The sequence below is a fragment of the Bos taurus genome, chromosome 12 (genome assembly GCF_002263795.3).
Source record: "Bos taurus isolate L1 Dominette 01449 registration number 42190680 breed Hereford chromosome 12, ARS-UCD2.0, whole genome shotgun sequence".
In the NCBI taxonomy this organism is placed as follows: domain Eukaryota; kingdom Metazoa; phylum Chordata; class Mammalia; order Artiodactyla; family Bovidae; genus Bos; species Bos taurus.
Window position 1 is genome coordinate 32,029,481 of NC_037339.1, and position 15,272 is coordinate 32,044,752.

General features: G+C 45.2%; 1 protein-coding gene across 3 annotated transcripts in view; it reads left to right on the forward strand.

The window, feature by feature from the left end:
• FLT3 (fms related receptor tyrosine kinase 3) overlaps window positions 1–15,272 on the forward strand; it is a 69,899-nt gene that overhangs the window by 39,377 nt on the left and 15,250 nt on the right. For 2 of the 3 annotated variants that reach the window (XM_025000075.2, XM_025000074.2), the window contains exons 10-15: window positions 7,710–7,813; window positions 8,786–8,894; window positions 9,157–9,335; window positions 10,828–10,934; window positions 11,028–11,160; window positions 11,243–11,347. In XM_025000075.2, the coding sequence (XP_024855843.1) occupies window positions 7,710–7,813; window positions 8,786–8,894; window positions 9,157–9,335; window positions 10,828–10,934; window positions 11,028–11,160; window positions 11,243–11,347 (737 nt within the window). The remainder of the gene's footprint in view (window positions 1–7,709; window positions 7,814–8,785; window positions 8,895–9,156; window positions 9,336–10,827; window positions 10,935–11,027; window positions 11,161–11,242; window positions 11,348–15,272) is intronic. The other variant, XM_025000076.2, reaches the window with a different exon arrangement.

Below are 15,272 nucleotides of genomic sequence, written 5' to 3' on the forward strand. Positions count from 1 at the left end.
GCCAAATCAGTTGCCCCACGCATGTGGAGTCTTTCCCAGACCAGGGATTGAACCCATGTCCCCTTCATTGGCAGGAGGATTCTTAACCACTAGATCACCAGGGAAATTCAAGCTCTTTTCATCTTGATTCTTCTCTGTTTCCTGATAACCATGCTATTCTATACCCCAAAGTGATTTGTAGCTGATCCTTGTTTGCTTTTTTATTTTTTAAAAAGAACTTTTGGTTTAGAAGTCAGTTAATTTTTAAAATATTTTACTTATTTCTTTATTCACCTGTGCCAGGTGTTAGTTGAGGCATGTGGGATCCAGTTCCATGACCAGGGATTGAACCCAGGCCCCCTGCATTGGGAGTGTGGAGTCAGCCACTGGACCACCAGGAAATTCCCTTGTGTGTGTTTTAAAAAGCACTCTATAATGCAGAGTTTGCGTGGAACTGTCTATCCTCTCTTGCCCAAACCTCCTAACGTTCAAAGCATTCATTTTTAAAGTAATTAAGAAGGCAGCCTTTGGATGGACTCACAGTCCCCTAACTCAGGGCTTCTCAACAACAGACTGTTGACATCTTGGGCTGGGTAATTCTCCACTCAGGGTCCTGGGGGTGGTGGCGGTGGAGTCTTTCTTCTGTGTGGTAGGATATTCTGCCGAGTCCCAGGTCTCCACCCCATGGATGTCAGTAGCACCACTAACCCCACTTGTGACAACCTAAAATATCTGTGGACATTGCTGGATGTCCCCTGGTGAGAAAAAGTTCCTGTGGTTAAGAACCACTGCCTTGGAGGGGGGCGTCACCCCATTGTCATACGCCCGTATTCTCAACCATCAAACTTTTGAAAGTAGAAGGCAGAGGGCCAGTCCTTCCCCTGCTAGCTGAGTTGACTACTTGCGTTTAGGATGTCCGTGCTGTCCCTTTCCCTGTTCTTTGTGTTGTCACCCAGTGTCAGAGAAGCTCTTAGTCCTACAGGATTCTCTTGCAACATTGATTCAAAGAGATAGATGATCAGTGCAATTTAGTTCAACAAATATTCCTTTAATACCTTCTCAATGGGCTCAGTGCCTTCAGGGGCTACAAGCGTGAACAAGGTGATGTCTCCCCCTCAACTCCCTCAAGTTATGCAGGCGCATTTAAGGGCCAGGGGCCACCTGGGAGGTCGCTGCTATTTGTGCTGGTGACACCTGGCACCATTCTTAAGATCTGACAGACTCACTGATTAGAGGACCCTGTCTCTGATATATATGGATCTCGGGCCAATCTAGTTAATCTGGTTTCATTCCATGATCACAACCTGCATCCCTGACCCCAAGTAGTTATCTTCAAGAGGCAGCTAAATGGATAAATGAGGGAAGATCCTGACGCCTATAGTGCTTGTGCCTCTCACCCCTAGTTCCCGGGTGATACAGTGAGCCTCTTGTGTGCTGAACCCCACTGTGGGGATGGGCCCTGGCATTTTCCTGTCTTTTTAGAAAGGCGTTGTACAATGCCTTGTGCTATTGTACAAGGCAACAGCTACTTAGTAAATAGTCAGCAGCTATTTAGTAAATGAATGAATTCATCATCACCTCCCAGAAATCAACTCAAAATGCACACTCACCACTACACTTGCTGCTGCTGCTGCTGCTGCTGCTAAGTCGCTTCAGTCGTGTCCAACTCTGTGCGACCCCATAGACGGCAGCCCACCAGGCTCCCCGGTCCCTGGGATTCTCCAGGCAAGAACACTGGAGTGGGTTAGCCATTTCCTTCTCCAATGCATGAAAGTGAAAAGTGAAAGTGAAGTCGCTCAGTCGTGTCCAACTCTTAGCGACCCCATGGACTGCAGCCTACCAGGCTCCTCCGTCCATGGGATTTTCCAGGCAAGAGTACTGGAGTGGGGTGCCATTGCCTTCTCCACACCGCTACACTTAACTCAGTATTTATTTTACTTAAAAAGTTCTTGAAGAGCTACAATATTAATTGATGAAAATGATGCAGTGAGTGTGATGGCCCACTTGATTCACAATGCCAGGTGAGACAGAGCCTCCTTCATCATGAAAAAGACACTCAAAATATTGAATAAAAGATGAACGACCAAAAAAATTGAGCACAAGTGCTCTCAACGTCTTCTGCTCTCTGCATGAAGCTCTGTGTTGTAATTGGGGGTGCAGACTAAATTCTGAGTTCTTTTCCATTTTTTATTATAAAAAGTTCCCAATTTACTAGTGAACTCAGAGGATAATACAGTAAGCGTCCTTTACCCACCACTCAGTTTCAACTATTTAGTCAAACTGAATTTTGCTGGTGAAGTACAGAATTTTCATCATGTGGCAGGAGAGGACTTTAGAAGCAAAGTGCCACCAGTTTTTCTGTGTAACCGAAAGGTCTCGTAATAACAGTACTCCTGAAAAAGCTTTGGTGTGGTCGTGTGTGTGCCAGAAATCTAGCAGCTTCCCCCACCTTCACAGCTTCGTTTCTCCAATTTACTTCCTCAAATATTGCACAGAGTTTATTAGGGTTTGCCTTTATGTTTACGTTTTATGAAATTGTAACTTTCCAGCAGCCCTGATAACCAGGTCCTGGGAAAAGGTTCTAGGATATTTCGTCTGTTCGTTTGCTTAATTTCCTATCTCTGTAGACTTATAAACAAATCTGCCTTAGCTTTTCCTAATTTTATGGTTAAACACACACACACACACACACACACACACCCCAAAACAACTTATTAGGATGTTATAATTATTTAAATAGTCTCTTCTAAGAGACTCTCCTTAGGCATGACAGATTCCTGTATTTTCTTTTTTCCTGAAATATATAATTTTCCAATTCTACCAGTCTGAGTTCTGCCCACAACAGGCATTAACTGAGAGCTTCCTGGTACCAGCGGTATGGTAGAGTGTGGGTTCTGGGTGATGAGCCACAGTCCTTCTCGGGACAAACAGAAAAGCCAGCTCTCAAGTCAATAAATGATATGTGATTGCAGGACTGCATTGAGCTTTTTTGGAAGGACTGTTTTGGTTCCCTGAAGGAGATGAGCCCTGAGTGTAACAAACACGAGGAGATGTTTGCTTGTAGTGAACAGTGGGAATTTCCAAATCCTGCCCACTCAGTTGTAAGGTATTGACCAGGTCATGAAGCCTCACTGAGAACAAAAGAAACTTCTTTGAGCCCTTGCGATGTGCCAGTGTGCAAAGTCCTTTATACAGATCATCTAATTTGATCATTATTCCATTTTATGAAATACGGAAACAGGTTATGTTACTTACCCCAGACCTAGGGCAAAGTCAGTCCCTTTCATTCACTCTTATTTTCTGAAATTGTCTTAAAAAGAGAAAGGATATAACACCCACAATTCCACCACCAGAGTTTATATTTCAGACTTTTTCTATGTAACTGCCATGATAGAAACAGAAGTATAGGTTTTTGTATAAACATGAAATTAATTGTGTCATTTTTTTTAATTGTGCCGTTTGTCACCCAATTTTTCCTTTAAAATATCATCTTTTGCTTTGTTAATAAGTGTACTATTATTTACGTGATCACTTTTATGGCTACATGGCATTCCACTTTTCAGAAGATTTTATTTTGACTAACTCCTTGATGGGCATTTACTTAAGTTTTTTTTTTCTTTGCGTCTTTGTTTTAATGTGACTTTCTGACAAGGTATACCCCAGAATAAAGCTTCTAAATATCTTTTTTATTCAAAATGATTTCCAGACTTAATAAGCCTCATAGTAATGATGATCTAACGCATTTATCATGTTTACTATGTGCTAGGCATAATAATCGGAGAAAGTGATGGCACCCCACTCCTGTACTCTTGCCTGGAAAATCCCATGGACGGAGGAGCCTGGTAGGCTGCAGTCCATGGGGTCTCGAACAGTTGGACATGACTAGCGACTTCACTTTCACTTTTCACTTTCATGCATTGGAGAAGGAAATGGCAACCCACTCCAGTGTTCTTGCCTGGAGAATCCCAGGGACGGTGGAGCCTGGTGGGCTGCTGTCTATGGGGTTGCACAGAGTCGGACACGACTGAAGCGACACAGCAGCAGCAGCAGCAGCAAGCATAATCATTGGAGAAAGAAATGGTAACCCATTCCAGTATTCTTGCCTGGAAAATCCCACGGACAGAGGAGCCTGGTGGACTACAGTCCATGAGGTTGCAAAGAGGCAGACACAACTTAGCGACTGAACAACAACTAGGCACTATTATAAGCAGTTTATGCAAAACTGCTTTAATAAAAATTTAACAAAAACTACTCTAACAACCATATAAGTTGTTAGATATACCTTCATTTTGCAGATAAGGAAATCAGAACAGAGAGTTTCAGTGACTTGTCCAAAGTCACACCACTGGATAATAGCGGTGTGCATTAGTCACTCAGTCACACTCGACTCTTTGTTACCCCATGGATTAGAGCCCACCAGGCTCCTCTGTCCATGGGATTTTCCAGGCAGGAATACTGGAGTGGGGTTGCCATTCCCTTCTCCAGAGAATCTTCCCAACCCAGGGATGGAACCTGGGTCTCCTGCATTTCAGGCAGATCCTTTACTGGCGGAGCCACCAGGGAAGCCCGGGTGATAGCAGAGTCAAAGCCTGTGTTTGTAACCATCACTCTGGTACTGCCTCTGGACACCAGTTCATTTCAAATGTTCAAGATTCTCACACCCAGTGTGTGAGAGAACAAACATACAGGTGTGTGCTTTGCTTATTTAGAAATAAAAGTGTGCCTCCTTTTGAAGTTTGCCATGCTTCACTATTGGGGATTTTTCTTGATTTAAAATGTTTTGAAATTTTTCTTTTATTATATTTTGGCCATGAGGCATGTGTCATCTTAGGTTCCCCACCCAGGGATCGAACCCACGCCCCCTGCATTGGAAGCATGGAGTTTTCACCACTGGACTGCCAGGGAAGTGCCCACTATTGGGTTTTTAATGATTATATTTCCCCAGGATTCTGGGCTGCCCTGAAATAAAAGCGAGCTTAGTATTATGTAGAGTGACATAAAATCAGCAGCATCTCTCCCACCCCTGTGTCTGACCCTGGACAGAAACATGTGTGGACCGGGTTCAATTTCAGCCAGACTGTGCCCGCTCCACACCCCGCTGTCTGAGTGGGCAGGGTCTCCTGATGGGGCCTCCCTCAGTGCCACGTGGAGTCCCTCAGTCTTGCCAGCCCCCAACTCTCCGGTTTCAGAAGCTCTCAGCTTCCCCAACCTGCACTTTATTATTCCCTGTCCTCCAGTTTGTCTTTCATCATCCCTTGCTCTTTGAACAAAGCCTTCTTTCTAGTGAAATTACTCCCTGCGCTGCTGGAAATACTTGTGACTTCTCAACTCCTCCCCTCTGGCTGCTAAATGAAAACTGAAAATCACCTGCATTTTGCTCATAACAGAGGAGCAATCCCTTCTCATTTATACTGAGAATACATCTTAGTCACCAAAGGTGTTTCACCATGAACTCGTCTCCTGATCTCCCATCTCCTGCCTGCTGGCCATTTTCAGAAAAGTCCCAGGGAAAGAGGAAGTTTTGAAACTCCCTGGTCCTAACTGGTTAGTCCTCCTGGAGTTTCCAGGGGAGGGTCAGCACTGCAGTCGTTGCCCTTAAAGGGGTCAACGGCCATAAATAGGACAAGTGGACAAGCGGTTGAGGAGGACCTGAATATTCAATTTTTTGTCCGGGCTGTTTCTGTGACCAGTTTCCTGCCTGGAAGAGCGAGAACGTTTCAGATACTATCTCATCTGTCCATGGCAAGTCAGGCTCCATTCAGACAGCACAAGAGACTTAGGAGGGAAACCGTTCAAAAAAAGATTTCTGAGACTTCCCTGGCAGTCCAGTGGTTAAGACTCTGCACTTCCAATGTTTGATCCCTGGTCGGGGAACTAGGATCCCACATGCCAAGTGGTGCAGCCGAAGAAAAAATAAAAACAATGCAGTCTCCACTTAAAAAAAAAAAGACAAACCAGATTGCTTTGGTCTATGCAATTATCAATTGTTGTACTGGTCATTTCTTTATCAAATTGAATGATGCTTTTAGCATGGTCCCTGGCCAACCAGTCTGGCTTCTTTTTAAATCTCTTGTTCCTTTTCAGAGTCTTTGGCTATTGTCCAGTGAGACTTACATTTTCCCTTGTGGACATACATCTTTCTCTTAAACCCTGCCTTCCTAAAGTCTGGGAGTGCATGTAGTGTTGCTTACTTTTCTCCCTTAAAGTTATAATTTGGCTTTCCCCCCATCTTTCTGTCATTTTCTACTGCAGCAACCATTTCCTTCTCGTTGTCCCGAAGTAGGTCAAGATAAGAAAGTCCCCTTTTTGCCTCTTCAGCCTTCTTTTTAACGAGGCAAACAAAAAGCATGTTAGATGCTCACTTGGTAGGAAATGGAATCTCCCATCACTGTCCACAGTCAGAATTACCTTTGAGCTTCCAAGTTAAGGTTGTAGAACGTTGGCGTCAGGTAAACTGGTGCTCAGAAGCTGCTCTGTCGGTTGCTAGGCGGGTGGTTCGACTCAGGAATCAGCTGGGATTCTGGTCTCTCCTTCGTCTTCACATCTGGTCCAGCACCTGCTGCCCCTCGTGGTCCTGGTGCCTCTTGGGTTGGCTGTTTCCGCTCCCTCCCCGTTTTCCCTGCCTTCGACAACACTCCTCTTTTCACACTCTGAGCTCTCAAGTCTGACCTTTTACTTGTCTCCCACGACTTCCCACATTGCACTGTAGCTGCACATTTACCTGTCTGCCTTTGAACACTTCGTTCTGTGAGAACAGAAATCTGATTTTTCTGACTGACTGTTGTATTCTGAATTCCTCCCACAAACAGCCTGTGCCATTGATGGGAGAATGAATGAGTGAATCCATGAATGAATGAAGGACTTGCTGCATATTTGAACAACTACTTCCAGACTTCCCTCTCATACACTTTCCTGCTGCATTTCCCTCTCAACTGAAATACTGTTCATCACTTTCCTCTCCTGCTTAGGAGTCCACAGCATCCTCTCCCTGCTTTCTCCATCAGGTCTAAATAATTAGGTTGTTTTCCAGGGTCCCTGATCAGTTGGCCTAACTTGATCCCCTGTACGATGTACCTGGTAGGTATAACGGGTAATCCCCAATACCAGATACCTGGTAGGTAAGATGGATGAGCACTCCAAGAAGATACTAGAGCCTGCTGAGACCACCCAGAGATTTCTGGACAAACTCAGTGGATCTGAGCCCTCGTCACTGTTAATTGCTATGGGAGTCAAGGGCTGGTCATAGGTCCTGCCGTGGACCAACTTCAGAGAGCTGTCCTTTCAGAAGGTTGAGGGGTCATGGGCTCTGCCACCCGCCAAGGTTTTTCCATGTTTCTGGGAAGTCAGACTAGTCTGGAATGGATGTAACCGTAGTGGCTGGAACCTTCTTGTCTCTCTTAGGAGCCCCAGCCTGGATCAGTGCTTCTCAACCTTTAATGTGCATGTGAATCACAAGGAAATCATCTTAAAATGCAGACTCTCAGTAGGTGTGTGTGTGGGGGTGGAGGGGGATTGGGACTTTGTATTTCTAACAAATTCCCAGATAATATCGAGGCTGATGCTGCCTGTTTATGGACCACGCTTTGAGTAGCAAGTGAAGACACCTCCTGTCCACTGAGCTTGAGAAACTGAAGTGTCTCCAGGGAGACTCTTCCCAAGCACACCATCACTCATTTCAGCATCTCCTCAAAGAATCTGGCTAAGTCTGTCTTTAACTCTTTTTCCAACAGCATATCTAAGTTTTGCAACCATAAACACCAGCCAGGACAGTATATCTTCCATGCAGAAAATGATGACGCCCAGTTCACAAAAGAGTTCACACTGAATATAAGAAGTAAGTGAAGAGGGTGGGGTGAATGGAGAGAGTAGCATGGAGGCATACATTACCATATTAAATTAGATGGCCAGGGGGACTTGCTATATAAGGCAGGGAGCTCAAATCGGGGCTCTGTGACCACCTACAGGGATGGGACGGGGTGGGAGATGCGAGGAGGGTCAAGGGGAAGGAGATGTACATATACCTATGGCTGATTCATGCTGATGTATGGCAGAAACCAACGCAATATTGTGAAGCAATTATCCTCCGGTTAAAAATAAATCAATCAAAATTAAAAAAGAAGTGAAGTAGTCAAGAAATTTTATTTCACTCTTGTGACTCCTTAATGATGTATTAACTCGGACCAGAAAGAGCTAAGCAATGGCTTAGGGAAGGAGTGTGATGAAACTGTGTTGACCTGTGGAAGTGTTCTGAAATTGTACTTTCATATCTCCTGGCTCTGTTGACACACAGACCTCTTTCTGGGCTCATCCTTTTAAGTTAAGATGCTGAGTCCATGTCCTTTCTGAAGGGGCTTTAGTGTGTCACTTTATTGGTTTTAGTACTTTGAAAGATCATGTTAAGAAAAGGCCAAAAGTCATACTACCTGCCATTTAGTTGTTTTAATAGTTTTTGTTCCTTCGGTCTATGAAAAGAGGAGAGTACCTTTCGTTGGACTTTTTCTGCAGATGCTTCTCCTGAAGCTAAGACTCATTTTAGGCTGAGCAAGTAGATAGAGTCTACACCTGCGTTCTCTCCAGGAAGGGTCTAGTGTTGGCCAGGGGGTGCTCCCCAGAGAGGTGGCAGGGCTGCCTGCACCGAAGGTGACGTGACAAGGGGAAAGGACCTCCTCTTTGAGTCCTGCCTGAGACACCCTCCAAGAAGCACAACTGCTTACAGTGCACGGGCAGCCTCTATAAACCTGACTTGGAAAGCCTTTCTGAAAAGTGCATTACTCCATGAGCTTGTTTTTCCTCTTGTTTTCTACAGGGAAACCTCAAGTGCTGGCTGAGGCATCTGCAAGTCAGGCTTCTTGCTCCTCTGATGGGTACCCTATACCATCTTGGACCTGGAAGAAGTGCTCAGACAAGTCCCCCAAGTAATGAGGACCTTGGCCTCTCTTGTGTTAGAAGAACATGAAACTCTCTCTGACATACTGACGCTTTCTCGTGAATTCAGTTTAAGAAGAAACGCTAGAGCATTTCAAATGCTTACCTTCCTAGTCAACCATAATTCTCAATGATCAGATTGTTTCTGATAACCTATAATAGATGTGTCTCTTACAGACCCCATTAGAGAAACCCTCACTTCTAATCTGATGACAGCCACGCCCCTCTGACTTCTCTGCCATTTCTTTTCAGCTGCACAGAAGAAATCACAGAAGGAATTTGGAATAAAAAGGCCAACAGGAAAGTGTTTGGACAGTGGATATCGAGCAGCACGCTGAACATGAGTGAGGCTGTCAAAGGGTTCCTGGTGAAGTGTTGTGCCTATAACGCCCTCGGCACGTCCTGTGAGACAATCCTTCTGAGCTCACCAGGTAGACAGCAATCACTATTGAAACATGCCACCTTCAGGAATTCCCCACTAGAAGTTAAGCCCTGTCTTTGGCTTTTATTTGGGGGAGTTTTACAAGAGTGTGCAGATTCAGTGTGTGAGATGAGAAAGCTTTTTGAGTCAGGCAGGAATCCCCAGTGAATATACATGTTCTGTAGTTTAAGGGCAGAGTGACTTCTACTGATGTTACTGTAACTCATGAATTCAGGTAATGTGGGTAGAACCCCAAACTCCTGGTATAGTGGGCATCTACCCTGACAACCCTGGTGGCTCAGTGGTAAGGAATCTGCCTGCGAAGCAGGAGTCTCAAATTTGATCCCTGGATCAGAAAGATCCCCTGGAGAAGGAAATGGCAAACCTCCAGGTTCTTGCCTGGAGAATCCCATGGACAGAGGAGCCTGGTGGGTTACAGTCCCTGAGGTCGCAAAGAGTCGGACGCAACTTAGCGACTGAACAACAGCAACAACAAACAGAGATCCAGATCCAGGGAGACAGATTTAGTAATTTGGAGTCTTTACCTCTTTCCCTTTCAGTTAATCTCCTTATTTGCCTTTTAGCCTGCTGTTTTATCATTTTTGGTTTGATATTTAGAGCCCTCTGAAATTAAGCAATTCTGAAACCTGGCCGCCTACACTAATGGTTTAGAATCACCAGCATCCCCAAACTAACTTCCCCACATTCATATGACAGCTTCATTGTGGGAACACAAGTTTCTTTTTTTTTTCAAATTGAGGTATAGTTGATTTACAATGTTGTTGTGTTAGTCTTGGGCGTACAGCAAAGTGATGCAGTTTTATATGTGTATTCTTTTTCAAATTCTTTTCCATTATAGTTTATTACAAAATACAGAATATGTTGATAGTTCCCTTTGCTGTATAGTGGGACTGTGTTGTTTGTCTACTTTATGTATAGTAGAAAAACATTCTTGATTCAGTCACACGTGTGACTTTGCAGATTCTTTTCCATTATAGTTTATTACAAGGTATTAAATATAGTCCCCTGTGCTATATACTAGCACTGTGTTGTTTATCTATTTTATATATGGTAGACAGACTTCTTCTTTTTTTTTTTTCTAATCTGGCTTGACTATCCTGTGGGTTTAAATAGGTGTAATCCTTAAAACCCCTAGTAAATGATTTTTTACACTGGGCTCAGAGGGACTCCCCTGACTGACCAGTGGTTAAGACTCTGTGCATCAATGCAGGGGGCATGGGTTCCAACCCTGGTCAGGGGACTAAGATCCCACATGCCACAGGGTGTGGCCAAATAAATAAAATGGGTTCAGAATCATCTAAAATTTTCTGGGAGGGAAGTGTTCTTTATATGAACATGGCCTGATTTTTCTGTGGGCTTCTGTGCATAGAGGGCTTGTAAGCATCACAAATAACAGCCCCTCAGACAGGATGTGAGAGATTGCAGCGAGCCTGCGATCTCCGGGTTCTCACCCACTGCTCCGGGATGCTCTTCTGTTGCAGGGCCCTTCCCTTCCATCCAGGACAACATCTCATTCTATGCGACAATTGGCCTCTGTCTTCCCTTCATTGCCGTTTTAACCATGCTGATTTGTCACAAGTACAAAAAGGTAAAAGCAAAGGTTTAAAAAAAAAAGCTGTCACTGTGTCCCATATCTAAAGAATGCCCTGTGGCTAACTGACTCATTATTTCCTCTCGGAAGCAATTTCGTTACGAAAGCCAGCTGCAGATGGTGCAGGTGACCGGCTCTCTGGATAACGAGTACTTGTACATTGACTTCAGAGAATATGAGTATGATCTCAAATGGGAGTTTCCAAGAGAAAACTTAGAATTTGGTAAGAATCGGATGTTTCACCTGTTTCCTTCCTGTGGGAAAATCCTCAGCGAACGCTCACTCACTCACCACGTATCTTGCAGGGAAGGTCCTGGGGTCGGGTGCTTTTGGAAAAGTGATGAATGCGACCGCCTACGGAATTAGTAAGACAGGGGTCTCCATCCAGGTTGCAGTCAAGATGCTGAAAGGTACAGAGACGCGCCAAGAGGAGGTGCCGCCTGCCACCTCCTCTTTTCCATCATGGTTATGGGTACTGCTTGCCCGGCTTCAAAGCTTAAAAGGGAGTGAGTTGGGGTTGGTGTCCACTAAGTCATGAATATAGAACTCAAGTCCACCTCTTCTTCCTCTCCTCTGTCTGCTTAGGTGCTTTTCAGCTTTGGGGTTACTGTTGCTACAGGCAGCTGTGTGTCTTACATGGTGACATGGGCGCCGGGTAGAAGAGGGAATCGGTGCCTTCTGTATCCCCACTCGTTTCTCACCCCTCCCTCCCAACATCCTTTATGAGCATCATTCACTTAGCAAGAGTGCCCCCAGCTGGCTCTAAGTGATCATGAGCCCACCCTCCACTGCCTCCACCATGAACTAAGTCTAATGGGCATTTTTCTGTCCTCATGTTGCTTCAATTTTCAGCACCAGTTGGCACGATCGACGGTTCCCTCCACCTTTATGTGCTCTCTTCCTTCAGTTTCCATGGCGCTGTATTCTTCTGGTTTCCTCCCACCCTCTGACTGCTGCACTGTCCTTGGCTGCTCCCTCATCTTCTCATCCATCTCTCACGTGGAGTTCCTGAAGGCTTACTCAGGGTCCCACTTTCCTTTCCACTCCTCATACTCAAGGGCTGTCTCAGCTCGCCCATGACCTCATCCCGTGTACCAATGGTTCTCACGATTGCATCTCCCTGCTAAGCTTTGGGTTATGTCCACATGCCTGAATGTCTCCAGGGTCCCTCAAAGACAGCCTATCCAAAGTGGACTCTTCCAACCCTGGCCCTTGGTTGATACTCCCTCTCTCACCGGTTGGTTATAAGTACCAGTGACTGGCCACGGGCCACAGGGACCTGGGACTGACTCATCCTAGAAACCATCCTCATTGTAACTATTCCTATCAGGCTTCCTGCAGGTGCCTCTTGAGTCCATCCTCTTTTCTCTTAACCCCTGTTACTGCCTGTCTCTTCTGAATGGATGCACCAGCCTTCGAAGAAGCTACTCTATATGCACTCTAACCTCCTTCTGGATTCTGAAGCCCAAGTGATGCTTCTGAAATGCAAAGCTGGTCACATAATTTTCCTACTTAACCTTCCCAGTTGCTTTCATCTTGCACAGTCCACACAGCCCAGCACGACGTGGCTGCAGCTCGCCTCTGCCCTCGCAGCTCTCAGTTCCTCTGGAGTGACGTGCTCTTCCCGCCTCAGGGCCTTTGCACATCCATCCTTCCCCTTCCCCTTTCACGGCGTCACCGCCTGCTCCTCCTGTAGATCTCAGCTCAGATACCACTTCCTCTGGGAAGCCGTTCTCACGCCCCAGATGAGCTCAAGTTCCTTGCTAGATGCTATAGCCTAGCTCCCTCTGGGCTTTTCCCTCCCATAAAATTGATCACAACTATAATTACATGGCTGTTCAGTTATTTAACTAGTGTGTTAGCTGCCCCCGTAGTCTGCAAGCCTCATAAGGGCAGATCTGTATATTTTGGATGCTGTCCTCTATCTCTTTCTTTTTCTTTTTTTAAATTTCATTGGAGTGTAGTTGCTTTGAGGTTTCCTGGGGTAAAAAATCCATCTGCCAATGCAGGAGACGCAAGAGACGTGGGTTTGATCCCTGGGTTGGGAAGATACCCTGGAGTATAGGAAATGGCAACCTGCTCCAGTATTCTTACCTGGAGAATTTCATGGACAGAAGGAGCTGGTGGGCTACAGTCCATGAGGTTGCAAAAAAGTCAGACACAACTGAGCTCACACTCACACGTAGTTGCTTTGCAATGCTGTGTTAGTTTCTGCTGTACAACAAAGTGAGTCAGTTACACATATACGTATATTTCCTCTTTTTTAGATTTCCTTCCCATTTAGGTCACCATAGAGCATTATGTCGAGTTCCCTGTGCTCTACAGTAGGTTCTCATTAGTTATCTATTTTATACATAGTATCAACAGTGTATATATTTCAATCCCAGTCTCTCAGTTCATCCTACTCCGCCACCCCTTGGTATCTATAAGCTTGTTCTCTGTGTCTGCTTTGCAAATAAATTCACCTGTACCATTTTCCTAGGTTTCACATATAAGTGATATTGTATGGTATTTGTTTTTCTCTTTGTGACTTACTTCACTGTTTGACTGTCTCTAGATCTGTCCGTGTCTCTGCAAACGACACAGTCTCATGCCTTTTCATGGCCGAGTAATATTCCATTGTACCTCATCTTCTTTCTCCATTCCTCTGTTGATGGGCATTTAGGTTGCTTTCATGTGGTCCTCTTTCTTGATCTTGGCCCATCCAGTGACTTCAGGACTTCTTCCTCATCCTTCCCATTCTGAGTTCACTTGGTTAACTCCTGTTTTCCCTCAGGTCTCGGCATAAACGTTTAGTATCCCCTTCCCCACCCTCCCCAAGTCTGAGTTAGGTGTCCCTCTTGTGTGGGGCAGCATGCCACATTCATTTTCCATGTGGCATTTGTTTTTTTATTTTTACTGAAGTATAATTTATACTGAAGTATGATTTATAGTGCTGTATTAGTTTCTGCTATACAGCAAAGTGACTCAGTTGTACATATGTGTACATTATTTTTTATATTCTTTTCCGTGATGTTTTATCACAGGATATTGAATTTGATTCCCTCTGCTATACAGTAGGACCTTGTTGCTTGTCCATCCTATAGATAATAATTTGCATCTGCTAACCTCAAACTCCCAGTCCACCTCTCCCCCCACGCCCCTCCTCCTTGGCAACCACAAGTCTGTTCTTTATGTCTGTGAGTCTGCTTCTGTTTCATCAATAGATTCGCTCGTCCCATATGGCATTTAATGACACTATGTTCATTTACTTGTCTCCCCTTTCAGGGGGGCTCTGAGCTCCAGGAAGACAGGGGCTGTGTCTTTCTACTATTTATTCCCCCCAAGTCCTGGCACATTGCCTCCTACCCAATAGGCATTCAATAAATACTTGTTGAATGAATGAATGAAAGTCAGGTAGTGGTATATGAAAGTGCTTTGAAAAAGTTAGGGTCGTTGTAAAGTATGTCCTTTGGGTCATGAGGAACAGGACATGGACACCCGAAAGGCACGAATCCTTGTACAACGTGAGGCAGCAGGAGATGGGACGCAGAGTGGGTCCCGATGTCACTCCTAGGCCAAGGAGTTGGAAATCCAGATGCTCCTGAGAGCTCACACAAGTCAAAGTAGATGTACTGAAACTCTGGAAAAGCCGCACAAAGGCTAGCATCTTCCAGGATGAAACAATGACACCCAGAAATAGCCAATCAAATCTCCACTGAATGTAAAGAAACAGAGGGGTGGGTGCCTGGAGGGCAAGATCCTGAGACCCTGCCCTGGCCTCTAGGGCTCCAGCAGCCTCCTGGCAGCGGCAGGTGTCCTGACTACCTGGGCACATTGGCCTCAATAACAGGAAATCTTTAAATTCACCAATAAGTACCTCCATGCCACATTTCTAAGCAAGATGCCAAGTAAAATTTGCTAAACTATCTAGCCTTACTCCAGGGGAAGTAGTAGATACATTCTAGCCTAGTCAGCAGGTCCTCATTAACAAGTAAGGAGTTTCTTGAGAACTTGGTCGGTGAGAATTGGTCCTCCCTGACCTTCTCTCCAGGTTTCCCAGGTAGCTCAGCAGTAAAGAATCTGCCTGCCAATGCAGGAGACATGGGTTGGCGGGTTCAATCCCTGGGTGGGGAAAACCCCCAAAGAAGGAAATAGCAACCCACTCCAATATCCTTGGCTGGAAAATCCCATGGACAGAGTAACCTGGAGGGCTACAGTCCATAGAGTCACAAAGAGTCAGAGCCACCTTAGCAACTGAGCACTCAGGCAGCTTGCATGACCTCCTGACCATTGGATTCCTGACAAATTTAAGGTTCTAGATCTGAGGATCACAGGCTGGAACCCTCACTAGCA